The following is a 16,900-nucleotide window of genomic DNA, read 5'->3' on the forward strand; positions in this document are numbered from 1 at the left end:
CACAGCATTCCTAGTTTATATCCCGCTGGGGACTTTTTTAATACGAGTCATTCTTCCCTCTTTTCCTGTCATCTCCCTGCAGTACATTGTCTAATAAAGGCAACAACAACAAAAAAGACTCCCCCAGGATTAAAAGAAAAAATAGTCTTTGAAATCTGTTAACAGTGTTCTGGGGATTATTCACAGTAACAGGGAGTCATGTTCTTGTTTCTAAAAAGAGATAGTGTTATGTAATTTAAAGTCCCATTACACTCAAAAAACTAAAAGGTGTTTGAGCTTCACTGAGCACAGTTGTACACTAGAAGGCTGAAGTTTCTATCTTTTTCACCTTAAATCCAAGTTTAAGAAGTGCGAGTTTAAGCGTCACAACTAATTCGGAGACAATTGTGGTCCAGTATGCAACAAGTGTGATGTGGAAACCTGCAGTGTGAATACATATTGAATTTTTTCATGCACAAACCATATTGGTCACAAACGATCATTCAAAGAAACATTAAAAACAAAATAAAAATTTTAAGGCAAATCTAACCCTCATTTAATCCCACTGTATTCAGGCTGTGGTAGAAATCCCCATCTTGTTTTATGTAACCTTTATTCAACCACAGAAAGCTTTTTTTCCCCCTCCCGATAGTATCAAAACCACAAAAAAGAAAATAATGAGACATGGGAACTTTACAATGTACAAGTTTATTTTTAATGAACTCTTCAGTGGTTGGTAGTCACAGCACAGCTTGCATGTATTAAGCCACACACCTATTTTACAAGATGACGGGGAAAAAAATAAAATAAAGAAAAAAAAAACAACAAAACAAAAAACAAAAAAACAAAACAAAGTCTAAACCAAAGTAGATGGTCATTAGTCTATCTTCAGTGACTTTTTATTTTTCTTCTTTTACTAAAATATCCTTAAAAAGGCCACTGAAATGCATGAAATGTTTTCAGATGCATGGAACTTTTTGATGGTGGCGATTTGCTTTTTAAACCTGACATCAAGACTCCTCACATGGCATTGACAGTGCATGTAGACATTGTAAAAAGGACTGGGTTAGCGATACCTAAGATATTTTTTTATTTTTTTAGTGACAACACCTTGGCTATAATACTACAGCTTTAAAAAAATTGGAAACAAAATTAACAGCACTCTTCCAAGATACTGAATACAATGAAAGTGAAATGTAGTGAAGCGATTATTTTTTTTCTTTTAATCTCACAATTATGTGAACACTTATTTTAAACTGGAAAAAAAAAAAGCACTGAACACTGTCAGCCGTCCCGTTTTTAAGAGAGGCTCTACTGTATTGTATCCAATGTTTTTTAGACTATAAAAAGAAAAAATAATTAAAACACACCTTTTTGTCCTCTGGAATTTATATACTTTTAATAGTAACAGACGGGAACCATAAATGCATGCCATGTGCTGGTCTCAAACAAAATACATACAGGTATATACAGCATCACTCAGTACCTGCTAAAACAAAGTGAGGAATACAGAGTATAAACTGACTACACTACAAACTTAAAAAAAAAAAGAAAAACAAAAGAGGGGAGGAAGGTGAGCGATGGAAGCGGTGGAAGAGTGAAAAAATCCTACTTGTGATGGACTCATCATTAAAGCATTAAAAAAAATGCATATTGCACATACAGTGAAAGCTTAAATTCCACCAGGTCCGCCTCGTTTTTTTCGCAAAAGCGAGAATTCATTTTTTTTCCCTCTTGGAGGAAGACACACAGAGGTACAAAAAAAAAAAGGAAGAAAAAAAGAAAGAAAAAGGGAGTAGAGCGAGCTAGTGTTTGTGTGTGTGTGTGTGCACTGGTGATCTGTGTGTGTTAAAAAAAAAAGAAAAGGGGGGAGGTGATTGGGTTAGAGGAGGCGAGGCGAGGGCCACAAGAAGCTGATATGGGGGGCAGAAGTGGCACTTTCGGGGGGGGGGGGTATCAGGGAGGGATGAAGAAACTGCACAGCACACAACATTTACACAGGAGGAAAGAAAAGAAAGAAAAAAAAAAAGAAAAATTACATCAAATAAGAGATTGTGGCACAAATAAAATCAGGTGTTGGATAATATCTGTTCTTCAGTGATAGCTAAGAGAGAGAGAGAGAGAAGAGAGAGAGAAGAGATCGATGCAAGTGTTTTCTTTTTCTCTTTATGTACAACTAAGGCTTATTGGTTAAATAGTTTTCAGGCTTCCCCGCCCACGATGCTTTTACATGCTGATCGCACAACCCTTTTTCCTTTTTGCTCTGTAAACTCAGTGGTTCTATCAGGACAGCAGCCACAGAATCGAGTGGATTATAGTTGAAGAGGAGGAGGAGAAGGAGGTGGAGGAGGAGGTGGTGGTGGTGGTGGTGGCGCGCAGGGGAAGATGGATGGATGGATGGATGGATGGGTTGATGCTGCAAGTGGTGGTGGAGGAGCAAAAAAAGAGGAGATAAAGAGTTGAGGAGTAAAAGAAAACAAAAAAAAGAAAAAAGGAGTCTTGTCTCTGATGTCTGTTGCAATTAATATCTAAATGTGCAATTCCATTAGTCACTGCCATGGGGGACTAGAGAGGAGGAAGGGGTTGGGGGTGCAGAAGACGGGGCGGGGGGTTTGGTGGGTGGAGAAGGGGAAGGAGGAGGAAGGAGGGGGGGTATGTTCTACTTGGAAAGCTTGCTAATGACTCGAATGAGTGCTCCGTTCTCGTCCTTTAGTCTCTGGTTGTCTGCTTTCAAGTCTGGGAGCATCTGAAAGGGAATAAAAAGGAAAGAGGGAAGAGAGGGAGAGACACAGAGAGAGAGAAGGCTTAGACAAGTCATGACAGATACACGCTGTAGTTGTTAAACCAGTCAGGTCGGTTTTTAAATTTCTCTCTTTTCTTTTAAACAAACTGTTAATTGCAGCCTGTGTAAATCAATCTTGGAGTCACACAGCATTTCAAGTTTTACTTTCTCCTTTAAAAAAAAAAAAAGGAAAAAAAGAAAAAATAAATAAAAATCACATCCTTGTTCCAGAGTCCAAAGACAGAGGAAACTATTTTTTTTTTTAAAAAGCGGGCACACCACAGGCCAAAAAAGATCCTGAGAAAGCCATGCACAACCTGAACGGCTGCTCACTGGCAGCCAGAAAAATACACAGCAGAGACAAAAACAGTCGTGTTTTTATTTGCTCGATCGCAAACAAAATTCTAATTCTTGATCACTGTAATAGTATCTGACAGAGCCTGGCAAATGTTGGGGTTGTTTCTTTTTTATTCATTTAAATGTGCTCCTGTTTTGCAGCAGGACTTGAAGTCAGATGTTGATGTAGATACTCCAGCTGGCAGCAGGTTAAGCAGCTTTTGTTTGGTATTCACTTTCCTATAAATACTGAATTAATTCCATTAAACATACAGTATCAAAGAGTTTGGACACACTTTCTCACTCAGGTGAATGGGAAGGTCCAAACTTAATTCTTAGTTTTGCTTTTACTCCTGAAGTGTGTGAATATATTTTGCCTGCTGAAGTTGTTTTGTTTTGCTTTTTCCCCCTAGGCATAATTCATTAAAATGACAAAATATATTGAATTCATTTGTGCTCAGAAATAATCAATTTAAGGTTATGAATAAAGTAGCATCCAAATAATAAAATCCTTTAAATGGCTGAGAGACACCGCTCTGTTTCCTGATGTTTTTAGTTAACCATGATGGATGAAATCTTGTGGAGACTGTCTGACTGCGGACATGTTGGGGCAAACATCCTGCAATCATTCAATACACTTTCTGTTGTGGGTCTGAAGTCAGAAATCATTAAATAACTCCAATAAAAACCACAACGCCAAACGAACATTCACTTATTCAAGGTAAGTAAGATGCTTCGAGATGATCACAGATATTATAAAATGTAGAGAGTATGTCGAGGACTTAACGTAGAAATCATGTTCTACAGTTTTCAGAGGTTCTCGACTGACATACAACACTGAGAAACTGAGAAAAGACAATTCAGTCCTTAAAAAAACAAAAAAAAACAACTTTCAATTTATTACAGATGACAATCAACTGACGTGCGAGTGAAATAATTCACTCCACTTGAGACCAACTTTGTACTGATGAAGCTAAAATGCTAAACAAGTGACCAAATGAACCTGCATGTGACGGGCTGGAAGATTTGTTGATGTCATCTGTCAAATAAAATTTTTGATAGAGAAGAAACAGAGGGGGAAGAAAAGTAAAAAAGGGGTCAAGTCTCTGAAGATTTGGGCCAAAAAAGTTGATGCCAAAAAAGGGGGAAGCCACTTCATGCAAAGAAGCCAAGAACAAGCCAAACTGAACAACTGAGCTCCCTGATGGAAGCTTCACAACTAGAAACTACAAAAGAGGACACTTTCCTTTACAGTACTTGAATTATCACATTTTGGAGTAAATTTAAACACCTGTCGGCTTCAAATGATACTCGGCTGAGAATTTCCCCCACCCAGTATAAAGCCGTTTGGCATATTTCAGATGTTTTCACACACTGAGAGGCGTGGAAAGCACCTGACAGTTGTGTACTGTAAAAAGGAGAGTGTCCTGTTGTAAAAAAAAAAAAAAAAAAAAGACACCCTCCCCAATCTGAAAACCAAAAGCTCTGGGGAGGCAAATGGGGGGGGGGGGGGCAGAAAGGGGAGTTTACAAAACCAGTGATAGTTGGGCGGCTGGGCACCTGCCTGTCTATGTGTGCGGGGCAGAGCGCGAATGGAGCATGAGAAGAATGGAGGTTGGGAAAGGAGGGGGGAGAGGAGGTGAAGAAGAAGTAGAGGAGGAGGAGGATGAGGTGGAGATGGTGGTGGACAGACGGACGTGGCTTAGAGGTCGACGGTGGGCAGCTGGCTGCAGGCGGACTGCGAAAGCTTTGCCACCACGCGGGCCAGGGCCCGGTTCTCAGCCTGCAGCCGCTCCTTAACCTGCCGCAGGGCCTGAACCTGCTTTACCTGGGGGAGGTTCTGCAGGGGGGGAAAAACAACAACCACAGAGGAGAACAAAGAAAGAGAGAAGGGAGGGGGGGGGGGGGGGGGGGGGGGGCAAGAAAAGATGGCGGGAGAGTGACAGTGACAGAAAGTATATCAAGAAACAAATTAGGGAGAGAAAGGATTAATGAAAGACAGGACAATATAAATTAATAGAGAATAAGAAGAGGGGCCGAGAGAAGGAAGAAAAAAAGGGAACAGAAAAGGAAGATTGTTAGAAAATGGGGACAGATTTTGGAAACCGAAGGAATGATTAAAGAGCTTTTCCCGGTTCAGCATGATGCTTGTAGTTAGAATGGAAAAGTGACACTAATAAGATCGGCCAGCTGCTCTACGACCTAAAAATAAACACACTTAGTTATCACATTGATGGGAAGAACACTTGTTCATGGAGATTTTAATGGATTGTTTTCCCTTCTACCACTTCGTCAATCGGTTCTCCAGAAAAGAAAAAAAAGGAACCGTTTAATTGGCTGTCTCAATAGAAGAGCTTAAATGTTATGTCAACGTAGATTACACCCGCTGAGCTGAGATCTGCCCTGAGCTGAATAAGAGATGCACATGAATATTTAGCAGGTATACGAGGAGGCTAAAATGGGAGCAGAGGTGAGGCACCATATTCTCTCTGGAAATTTACATTTGAAAAATTGGAGGACATTTGTGTATCCATATTTTTGAATGGCCTCCTACAAAGAGTGTTGCATTTTGGGTTGCTTGTAGTCTGATTGTTGCTAGGCTAGTGAGTTTCTGTCAATAAAGAGTATTTAAGAGTTAAGTTAAACAAATTATGCTGACTGCCCATGTGATGTATTTTTGCAGCTACAGAGGAAATTAATTCCTGATTAAAAAAATGAATTAGAGGTGTCATCTTAGAGAACATTACACTGATCAATTCAAAAGCCTGAATGAAGACTGCGTGGTAATGACACTGATAATTAAGCTACACAGATATTAAGTTTATATCCTGTTCAAATTAAGATAACTTGATTTTAACTGTGAGAATATGCTTCAAGGATTTGCTTTTCATTTCCAAAAATAGGTACTACAACAAGAGGGTGGTGTCTTATATTAGGGTCAATACGGTATTTTTGATACAAACTGTGTCTGCTGTAGCTGTCTGGTAACACCCAATGACATATTTGTGACTGTGGCAGCTGTATTTAATTAAACAATGTTGTTAATTCATATAATATCTGTCATGTTTTATTGGCTGATGATGTACATACTAGGGATGTCCCGATCCAGCTTTTTGCACTTCCGATCCGATACCGATATTATAGCTTTTAGCATAGGCCGATACCGATACCGGCCGATCCAAGCATGTATTAAAGATTAAAGATATTTACTTATTTTGTTGTTATACTCATGTTGAAAAGGGTTTTACTCTTAAGAACAACTAGCCAACTTAATTAGGTTAGTTTGAATAATCCACAATGGTTGGTAATGAGAAGCACAAAAAAGCTGAGTAGAAAATAAATAGTGGGACGCTGGACAGGTCGCTAGGTGTGCTGAAAAACACGGACCGGATTTAGGTGGAAAAGCTGAAAAAAACTGGAATGGATTACCTACATCGGTGTGCTGGAAAACACAGACCGGAGTTTTGAAAACAAACTGGATCGGGAGTCCGGATCGGGATTTTCCCGTGCAGGCCGATCCGATATTGATATGCATTTTTTTGCTAATATCGGCGGCCGATCCGATCCAAATATCGGATCGGGACATCCTTAGTACATACAGCTTTTTATGAAGTGAAATTACATTTTTATACAACCAAAGGCGTATTTTCGCAGCTCTCTCATGCATTAAAGATGTAAACAGTTTGATTTTACTTCCAAATAAAGTAGGTTAGATCATCGGATGACTTGTTTAACTGCCTGACTGCTCTCATTTTTTGCCCCATTGGACTTTGTTAAAGAATATTTAAAGTAATTTCTGTTATGTCTCTGTCAATTATTCTAATGAGTACAGTTTATTTTAATGTAACCCATAGAAATGAAGGCTCAAACTACAAATATAATAATAAGAACCCAAATTGTAATTAACCAAAAAATGTTCCTTCAAGCATCATAGCATTTTGAGATACTTGACCACTCTTATGACCCCGTTTTACAAACATTAATGCTTCATTAGGTTATTTTAGGATCACAAAGTGACAAATGTTAGCACTATGTTGTAATTATTAACTCACAAGTACATCCTGCACAGTAGTCCTGAGTTTAGTAGTGGAAACCTTCAAAAGCTTAATGAACATAATAAGAAATTAAAATGCAGTGTGTGTGTGTGTGTGTGTGTGTGTGTGTGTGTGTGTGTGTGTGTGTGTGTGTGTGTGTGTGTGGGTGTGTGTGATGTGAGATGTGTGTGGCGGTACCTTAAGTTCCTCCTCCATCTCAGAAATCTTCCTTTCTAGAGCTCTTCTTTCCTGCAGGGATGGAGGACAGTGGGTTAACCCCCAACACACACACACAGGTCATGGAACATTTAGCATTACAAAAAACACACACACTAAAGTGAAGGCTCAACACACACAATGGCAAAAAATAAGGTGTGGAAGATGGTGGAGGGTGATAGCACACACTTGAACACACGCGTATCTTGTGAGGCGTCTGCAAGCAACAGCCACTTTGTACCTAAAACATGTTCAGTAACGTAATTTCGATGTCCAGAGGCGGGAACGAGTTGAGAAATGATGGGGGGGGGGGGGGGGGGGGGGGGGGGGGGGGGGGGTGTAGATGTTTAGAGGTAGTGTTGGATGGCAAGTTAATGAAATGACTCATAGACAGAGAGGTCAGAATGTCTTTTTGAACAAGAAAAATGACATTCTTGTGTTTTTAAAGAAGGTTGTGAGGACAAATGATCTGAAAAATGTGGCTTAGATTAACAGCATGGAATTTCAAAATGAGGGGATGAAGTTGACAAATCAGGGGTTATGATGTCATGGCTAAACAGCTGCAGCTATAGACGCCAGTATGATTATTGAATGAGTGACAAAAAAAGCATGAAAACACACATGCACAGGTACTTTAAATAAATCTATAGTTCTACTTTTTTTTCAAATGAGATACAAACACATTCAAAACACACACACACACACACAAACAAAATAAATAGAAGTCTTGAGAAGTAGTGATCACACGCTCTGCCTCTGAGGTTCAAAAACAGGTGAAAGAGAAGGTGGCGGTGTTCTGGGTGGCGAGGAGGAGGAGGAGGAGGAGGAGGAGGAGGGAGGAAGTCCCTTTGACCCCGGGCTATAAGGGCATGTGTGTGACATGACAGCCAGCAGCAGAGAGTAGACTGATACAAAAATAAAATAAATAAAAAACTCAAGGCTAAATTCATACCACCACCCAGCTGATATTGGGGCCTGCTTGTTACCTTCAGACATAAATCCATTTGGAAGTGTTACCGTGATGTTTTCAAAAGCAGGTCGAATTTAAAAATCAACTTTTATATGTAGTTAGAAACAAATTTGACAAAAACAGAATAAACATAACTGTGTAGAAAGTTATTAAAATAAGGAAGAACATGTGTAACAGAGGTGGGTTAAACTAATTTGTGTCATTACCCTTTTCTCCATCTCAAGCTGTGACCGGTCAGCATAGCGTTCCTGCCTCTGCAATGAGAGAAAGAGAAAGAGAGAAACAGTAAATTCTGATTATCTGATCAACTTTTATACTGATCAGCGGAGTCGGTGGGAGCTCAGCGTACCTGTGTGGCCTTCTCTAGTTGTAGCTTCAAGTCTGCCAGCTCCAGGTCTGTGTCACGTAACTGGGCCTTCAACTTCTCGTTCTCAGCTAAGATCTGCTCGTAGAGCTGGAGAGAGAGAGAGAGAAAGGCAAAAATATTCAACATTTAACAAGTGTAACAATCAAACCTCATCATTGTGAAGGAATTTTAAAATATGCGTCCAACATTAAATTGCTCCTATTTTCTTATATGTGGCATAATGAAATGCTCCTTAGACAAGCAGACAGTGAGGGACAGACAGCTGTCTTCCACCCGGTCAAGTCGACCTGACTTTATTATTGTATCCATAGCGACTGTGCTAAAGTTAACAATCTTAAAAGGGATGCTGCGACTAGGGACAAAGTCAATTTAATAACAGAGTGGTTCAACTCTTTTCCTTAATAGTTACTGTGGCATTTCACTGTGACTACACCTTCTAACTGCTGTCTTCTTAGTCAATCAAGTTTGAATTAGTCAATAAACCTTTTTGCATAAAATGTCCAATATCTGCTGTAAGTTTCTGAAATGACAAGCTCAAGATTTCTATAACAATCATCTAAATAAAAATAAAGTGGCTTTTGGTGCAACTTCAAAAGTTTCTCTCATTTAGTAACTTGTCAACATGAAAATAGAATTATTTTGGGGGTAAAATTGAACTTTTTCTTGGTATCATCATCTTTTTTTTTCTCCATACAGCTTCAAGGAGCTATTCAGTTTACGTGTACAAGAGTCAAATTGCTTCAGACAGTCAGACTTCAAAATAATAATGAGGATCCTTCAAAGTCTGCAGCCAAGTCAGCTGACACAGCATTATGGCTACCTGGCAAACATCATTAAGGTATTTTATCCCATGTCATGAGGTATGCATGTTTCTACTTCTAGGTTGAGGGATGATTTAACCATCAGAGACACATTCTTCATGAAAAACTGTGTGACGTGTGTACGAAATACCTTCTTATAGTCAGTGGTATCATCTCTATCCAGTCTGCTCGAGTATGGCCTCCGACTCTCACCATAGCTACGGCTAAAAAGAGTGTCGTTACGATCTATGGATGAAGTGCTGCTCTCGTTCCTACAACAGTAATGACAGATATTTGTTAGAAATTAAATTGTTCAGTGACACAGAAAGATCAAAGATAGTAAGAAAGAGCAAAACATGAAGGGGGTAAAACATACCTGGACAATCTGTCACTCTGTAAGAAAGCAAAAATACAAAAGTGAGGTTAATATTTATAGACAGAAAAATATTTGTGCATAATCAGGAAACTTTTACATAAAACTCAAGTGCATTACAAACCCTGTGTGTCCAAAAGCAAACAAAGAAACAATGAAATCAATTTTGTTGTGTTGCTCATTTCAGACTTAATCTCCACTTCCAGATTCCCCCTCAAGCTACAGCCGTATGTTTGAGCACCTGACCTTCACTCTCTCGCTATCAGCCTCCTACACACACTGCACTACATACAAATACATCCACACTAATTCCTCAACAGCTGCCATGCCAGCCAGGGGCTTCGAGGCCTGCTGCGACTCCAGGCCCCGCCGTGTTCATGCTGCCACAGCGGTGGCGGCAGCGGCCCAGAGGACGGGGGCCAAACATCAGATAGTGAGGTCAGGTTGGAGGGTCGAGTTTCCAGCTATTTTTAAAAAATTGGAGTGGGCTTCCTGAGGCGGGACGGAGGGGCGGTAACATAACAATGCTACAATCTGACTGAAACACTCCTGAGAGCCTTCCAGGGAAATGACAACCATAAGAGTTCAAGTGATCAGATAAACAGTGAGCTTTACACAACTCAACGCACGACTGCAGATGCATTACTCCACACACGCACATCTGTAGCAAGGTTACATATTTTGCAATCTAAACTCTTGAAGACTTGTAGACTTGAAAGGAAGAGACTCTAAAGCTTTTCCTGTAAGCTTTTCTATCTCCATGCAGAGATAATTGCCTGTTTCCTATTCAGCGCTCTGTAACCGCTCCACCCTTTTACACCGTCCTAAAGCGAGCGATGGCTGGCAGCTGTGCACTGTGCAGCTCTTCCTGGACGGCCCGCTGATTGTACTCAAGTAAAACTATTACTTTCTGCTCTCTGTGTTGTGCGGCATTCAAACAGGAAGTCTCTCCTGCCAGCAATATTTTAAGGATCCGGCCGAGTTTTCAATCTCATCACCAAAACTTTCAACTTCGGAAAAACTCACCTCACCGTCACATTCATGCGTGTGCCCCTGACCCTTTTTTCCTCTGTGAGCCTGTGCATTTTTAAAATCTTCTGATCTATGCCAGCAGGAAATTTTGGTTTCGCAAGGTCACCGTGGCAACCAGACAATCGCAGGAAGATGGAAAACGGAGGAAAACAATAAAAATTCAAAGGCTGAGTGAGAGGTGAAGTTTAAGCAGAAGGGGAGGAAATCATAGTGGTAGAGGGCAGGCGAGTGCATATCAAAGGCAAGTTGACTTACTTGAGACACGAGGAAGGACCAGAATAGACAATAAAGCAGGGGGGCAAAAAAAATCAAACCAAAGTCACGCAGAGGGTCAAGAAAAAGAAGACCAGCTTGATTTGGATGTCAAGCTTGGAGGGCTCCTACTTGAAAGTCAGTTTTATCTACTTTCTATCCTCTCTGTGTGTGTGTGTGTGTGTGTGTGTGTGTGTGTGTGTGTGTGTGTGTGTGTGTGTGTGTGTGTGTGTGTGTGTGTGTGTGTGTGTGTGTGTGTGTGTGTGTGTGTGTGTGGTTACTTGTGGCTCTCCCTTGGTGCTTCCCTCCTCTGAGTCAGACTGCTGATCAGGGTCATTTTCATCACCCTAGAAAATAAAACGCAGACAGGAAAGTTACATTCTGCCTCCAGCTCACGCTTACCCAAATGATCAAAGAGGAACGAGTGCTGCACCTCATGAAAGAGTGCTCTGGAAACTTGTTACTTTTTTTGGGGAGGGGAGAAACTCTTACATCTTGGGTCCAGAAGGAAACCCCGGTGGAGCGTCTCTTCTCGCGGGGCCGCCTGCGATCCCGTATGGAGCGGGGCTGGGACTTGTCCTCTCCCTCCTTCTCCTCCTCCCTTTTGTCAGTTTCTGTTCATCGGGAAGAACGGATACAGGTGATAATGCTGCCATGATGTCAAAATTATAATGAAAAGATCAACAACAACAAAAGAAGAAGAGAAGAAAACATGTCATGTTCAATCTCCAGCCTTCACTTTGAAGTAAACCTTGTGCACCTCTACATTACGTCTACATTAGATCATCTATATTTTGTCAAGATTTGTATAACTGATGATGGCCAGCATTCTTTAACATGAGCTAAATTGTGTAATATTCCTTTTGTCATCTGCTTTTGACTTCTGCCTTTTATTTAAAAACACAATTTGACCCTTTTTATGTTGACAACAGTGTGCGATTGCAGATGAAGCAATCCTACTGAAAACTGGAAAAGTTCAGATCAAAAAAAGCCAAGAATTTGACTGCAGGAGGCAAAGTCAGGACAAAAACTGGACTAGAGTTCAGAGGACAAAAAAAAGGCTTTAGTTGTGGGAGAACAAAGCTGTCAGTGTTTCCTGAACAGACTAAAGCTGCCTCCCATTTTTTCCAGTGATGCTTCATGGATTTATTCGTTAGGAGAGGAGCTACTTAATTTAAAAAGGGAACCCAATCCCTTTCTGTCTCAGTGCCCTTAATCAGGCTGTGGCAGTATGCCCATGTGAGTGTGGACCCGAGGAGACAGACACCGGCGTATATGGATTTAATAATATTTTCAGTTATTTCAGTTTATTAAACTGACTCCAGACAAACCAACCAAAGGAGACGACATTAAGACTTTAGGCTAGACTGAAGTTTTAACACAAACATAATCATCATTATTAGATTATAATGACGATTTTGGACAGTTTGATTTAGAGCCTGACCAATATAATTGTTCAGGCAATATTACCGGTATTGGTGAATGTGTTGTCTGATATGTGCAGATTTGTTTTTAATTTTTTTTTGAAGTTATATAGGCAGCATTTTATGTATAGTTGACCCTTTTTGGATGAAAACAGAGGTTGAGGCAACTGTTAAGTGTGTTTTCATAAATACTGCATGCCACTTCAAACCATAATAAGAGTTGTGTTTGGATGTTTTGGCATTTTAGATAATCTGCAGTTTCTTTATGTATAACTGATGTGGGGGAAAAACTAAAAAAAAACTAAAAAAAAAAAAAAAAAAAAACAGTTTTCAGAATTGACCGACCTTTTTCTGTATCTCTGGAGGAACGGCTATAGGAGGAGGTGATCCCCGACAGACTGTTGGGCCTGTTGAGGGAGCTGGAACTGGAGGACAATGCGGCGCTAGTGTAGGGGTTGGAGGCAGTGCTAACTGAGGAAATGGTGGAGGTGGAGGAGGAAGATGACGGCCGGTAACGCTGGTGGAAAGAAAGAGAGGAGTGAACATTTATAGCTGACACAAAGCTGATGCTGCTAAAGATGGCAATTTAATTTAATGACTGTGTCACTGCCACTGTAATAGTGATTAAGCTCTTCGGAGAATATTTTTTTATGACGTTTTGAACTATTTGATCCACTTCAAGTGTTTAAAAATACAATTTAACATTAACATTTTAAAAGGCCCATTTACTCATTGTTATCCACACCAGTTTAAAAGTGAAGACGTGCGTTCAGCTCAGAGGAGGAAACGTACCTCTTCAAAGCTGCGGTACTTCGATCGGTAGTCGTCCTCCTTGGTCTCAGTCTCCTTCCTCTCCTCTTGCTTCTCCTTGTCCTGCTTCTCTCTCTCCTCCTTCTCCTCCTCCCGGGTCTTTATGGGACGAGTCCTGCCGATAGTCTTCTCGGCCTCTTGCAGGTCAGTCAGAGTCACGCCCTGGAAGAGGAGAGAGAAATATTGAATTCTGTGGGCTATGATGTGCATTAAAAAGTCAAAAATCAAAGTAGATTCAAAAAAAGCTCAAATCTATCAGCATGTAAAATGTTCCGCTCTGTTTACAGGACATTAGTGGTGCCTGTGTACACAAATAACACTCTTTCAAACAGGATAACGTCATTTATTATAGTTTAAACCCTCTTTGGCGATAAAACCATAATTCCAAACCAGGGGCAACTACAGGTCACATTTTTTTTTAAACATTTTCTTTTAATGAGCGATTCCGGTGTCATTTTGCTGCTGGTTCATTGTGAAAATATTTTCTTTTTGGTGGAAAATAACATACCAATAACATTAGTTTTTATGTTGTATGTCTCACAACAGGAGGGCCACCTGACGAGTGGTTATGGGTTTATATTGGCTCCTCCAGCACATTCCTCTTTTATTAGTTATTGTTCTCTCCTAATCTCAATGTTCTGCATGTATTATGTATAATGTTTGTATTATGCATTAAATTACATTAAAATAACATTAAAAAAAGGTGATTAAAGTTATCTAACCTGGGTGGACCTTCTCGACTGTCGGGCCTGTCTGGAGCGAGCTTTCCTCTGGGACTCTGACTCCTCGTCTCGCACAGGTGTCAGATAAGACCTGAGATACAAAGACACACACAAACACACCCGAGGTTAAAACTCATTTTACAGTAAGAACAACAATACTGACTTTTGGCATTAAGTGATTATTCGAATGTGGAAATCATCAAGAAAATTCTTCAAGTAACCTCTCTTCCAAAATCATCACTGTGAATGACAGTATGGTATCATAAGGTTATATAAGGTGCTTATAACTAAAAGTATGCCTACTTTAATTAATAGACTGACAGAAAAAACTATGAAAATAAAGTGAAGCAGGTAACTATGTCAAAAATGGATGAATGAGGATGAATGTGAAACGGGATATTCCTGGAAAAGATCTCTGTACCGTTTCTCTAGAAAAAGCTTTCAAAACAATCTTCATACTAGTTTTGAGTTAATGCGCCAAAACAGGATGTAGATCTGAATGTTTAACTTTTTGCTATTTAAGTATCCTAGCCTAACAGGAAACACAATTTAGGGAAATACAACAGTGAGCTATTCTAGCACTTTCTCTGAGACTGGAGCATGCCGCTGTTGGCCACACAGAAGCATGAACTCATTCACTGGAGATTGGAGTCTTGGCCTTGAGGAAAATGTGCAGCTTCTGCCCTCCTTCCATATAAGGAGAAGTCGCTGGAGCAGTCTGAGCTTTGAAAACAGCCCTGCCCCACTCCCACCACGGACAGGTGGCTTATTTCAGCGCTGCAACAGGAAGACACGCGCTAGACCCCACTCAAACACACACACTGTGACACTCTCACACGTGCTCCCTTCTCTCACAGACAGACAAAAGACAAGCTGTCCCTTCCCTGCTGTGTGTGTACAGAGCTGGAGATCACACACACCCCGTTCTCAAACAGAGGAAATATATCCGGATTATTGTTTGACTGATGGAGGCTTTTAAGGTTAATGACGATATTTCTGGAAGGTGATTACAGTAAATGTTTTCAACCAACTTCTGATCTATCTGCATTTAAAATTTTAATTAAAACAAATAATTACAGAAAATAAACTAAATAACATAGTGAGTGCTCATCCTTTCACCTTATGACTCATGTCAGTATAAAAAACACACAACATGGGATGCTGAACGTCTTAACTAAACCCAAAATAGATTCAGCAATAAACACTGAAGTAAACAAGCCTAAAATACAAAATGCATCTATTCATCAATTCTAAGAGTAATAATAAGTCCACATATTTACAAACAGGCCAGAATTAGCACATAAAAAACACTGATTCAGGTCAGTTTTTGTACTTTGTCACACATTAATAAGGCTGTTTATGAGTTATGTAGTTAAAATGTGTGTGTGTGTGTGTGTGTGTGTGTGTGTGTGTGTGTGTGTGTGTGTGTGTGTGTGTGTGTGTGTGTGTGTGTGTGTGTGTGTGTGTGTGTGTGTCTGTATCTTACCTGCGTCTTTCAGAGCCAGTGCCGATGCCGGTAGATATGCCGGTGGTGGTAGTGGTAGATGTGGTGGTCGTAGTAGAGCCAGTGTTTATAGTGGGGATGACTGCAGCAGACTCCCTCTCCTTCTCCTTTTCCCTCTCTGCACTCTCCTCTGACCAGTACCTGTCAGCACACGCACATTTTACTAAACACGCACACCTCACTTGGCCTGACAGCATTCATTTCAACTGGCTTTATCAAACTGTAAAGACTTCTGTGGGAGTACATGGCTTTCAAGTGGTGCCTTGTGTGTCAGATACTGCTCCAATCCTATGCCTAATATATTATAAGGATCATTTTTATGTATCCTCTTAGCTGCTGTGCTAATACGTCCAAAATCAAGCTTAAAAAATACAACTTTTCCCAAAAAAAGCTAAATAAACCCTCTTCTGAGAGAAAGTCACAGATGAACAACATGTGGGATATCTACATGTTATTCTGCATATCATAGCTGTAAGTCATTATCTGCCTGTGTACCTGCTGGTGAGACTGGTGGAGCCAGTGCGTGTGGAGGAGGAGCCCAGGCTGGAGAGCAGTCCGCGATGGCCCGTGGGTGAGGTAACAGATGAGGTGGTGGTGGTCGTGGAGGAGGAGGTGGTCGAGGAGCTCAAGTCCTCGTGTCTTCTGCCAAAAGAGCCACTATGGGACAAAATGTCAGACATTAAAAAGAAAAGAAAAAAAAGACGCAGCAGAGTCATTGGTAGGAAAAAGTGGGAATAGCTAAAATGTTGATTGCATGGTGTTAGATGTGGGGAATATTAACTGTGATAATTAGTAGTGATGATTTGAACAAAGATACATCATATCAACACTGTGGCTATTTATGTTCACAATGTTTAATTTACATAATAGTTATTTTTCCTTTCTTCATAAACTGATTCTACAATTATTAACTGTGGCATACAATTGCTATTTACACTTAAAATTGAGTATTTGTTAAGTCCTGCATGAAAAGACAGGTGAAGGAAATTAAGAATAGTGGATAACCAAAGCTAAACTAAGGTGGTGATTTAATTTATTTGTATTAAGAAATAGAGGGAATCTAATGTATACAATACTTTCCCCTCTTGTGTATTCTCTTTGAGGCAAATTGTAGCCATTTACAGTTCCAGAGGCTTTATTGCATTATTGACTGCAGTGGTTTGAAACATCACTGGTTCAAAAACTAAATGTTGCATCTGGGTTTTACCTGCTGCTGTCAGTAGAGATGACTTTGCATGTATTATAAACAAAAAAGGTCATTTAAGATCCATTAATACTGAAGCCTGCAACAAGAGACTG

General features: G+C 40.2%; 1 protein-coding gene across 3 annotated transcripts in view; it reads right to left on the minus strand.

Moving 5' to 3' along the window:
• Window positions 1-685: 685 nt before the first annotated feature.
• The window catches only part of ppp1r12a (protein phosphatase 1, regulatory subunit 12A), a 55,751-nt gene continuing 39,536 nt past the window's right edge, over window positions 686-16,900 (minus strand). For all 3 annotated transcript variants that reach the window (XM_062444083.1, XM_062444082.1, XM_062444084.1), the window contains 13 exons: window positions 16,097-16,258; window positions 15,584-15,742; window positions 14,098-14,188; window positions 13,358-13,537; window positions 12,911-13,082; window positions 11,634-11,755; window positions 11,423-11,488; window positions 9,861-9,877; window positions 9,636-9,756; window positions 8,667-8,771; window positions 8,524-8,571; window positions 7,330-7,380; window positions 686-2,725 (listed from right to left, as the gene is read on the minus strand). In XM_062444083.1, the coding sequence (XP_062300067.1) occupies window positions 2,639-2,725; window positions 7,330-7,380; window positions 8,524-8,571; window positions 8,667-8,771; window positions 9,636-9,756; window positions 9,861-9,877; window positions 11,423-11,488; window positions 11,634-11,755; window positions 12,911-13,082; window positions 13,358-13,537; window positions 14,098-14,188; window positions 15,584-15,742; window positions 16,097-16,258 (1,381 nt within the window). In that variant the 3' untranslated portion in view covers window positions 686-2,638. The remainder of the gene's footprint in view (window positions 2,726-7,329; window positions 7,381-8,523; window positions 8,572-8,666; window positions 8,772-9,635; window positions 9,757-9,860; window positions 9,878-11,422; window positions 11,489-11,633; window positions 11,756-12,910; window positions 13,083-13,357; window positions 13,538-14,097; window positions 14,189-15,583; window positions 15,743-16,096; window positions 16,259-16,900) is intronic.

This window comes from Scomber scombrus, chromosome 22, assembly GCF_963691925.1.
Source record: "Scomber scombrus chromosome 22, fScoSco1.1, whole genome shotgun sequence".
Classification (NCBI taxonomy): Eukaryota; Metazoa; Chordata; class Actinopteri; order Scombriformes; family Scombridae; genus Scomber; species Scomber scombrus.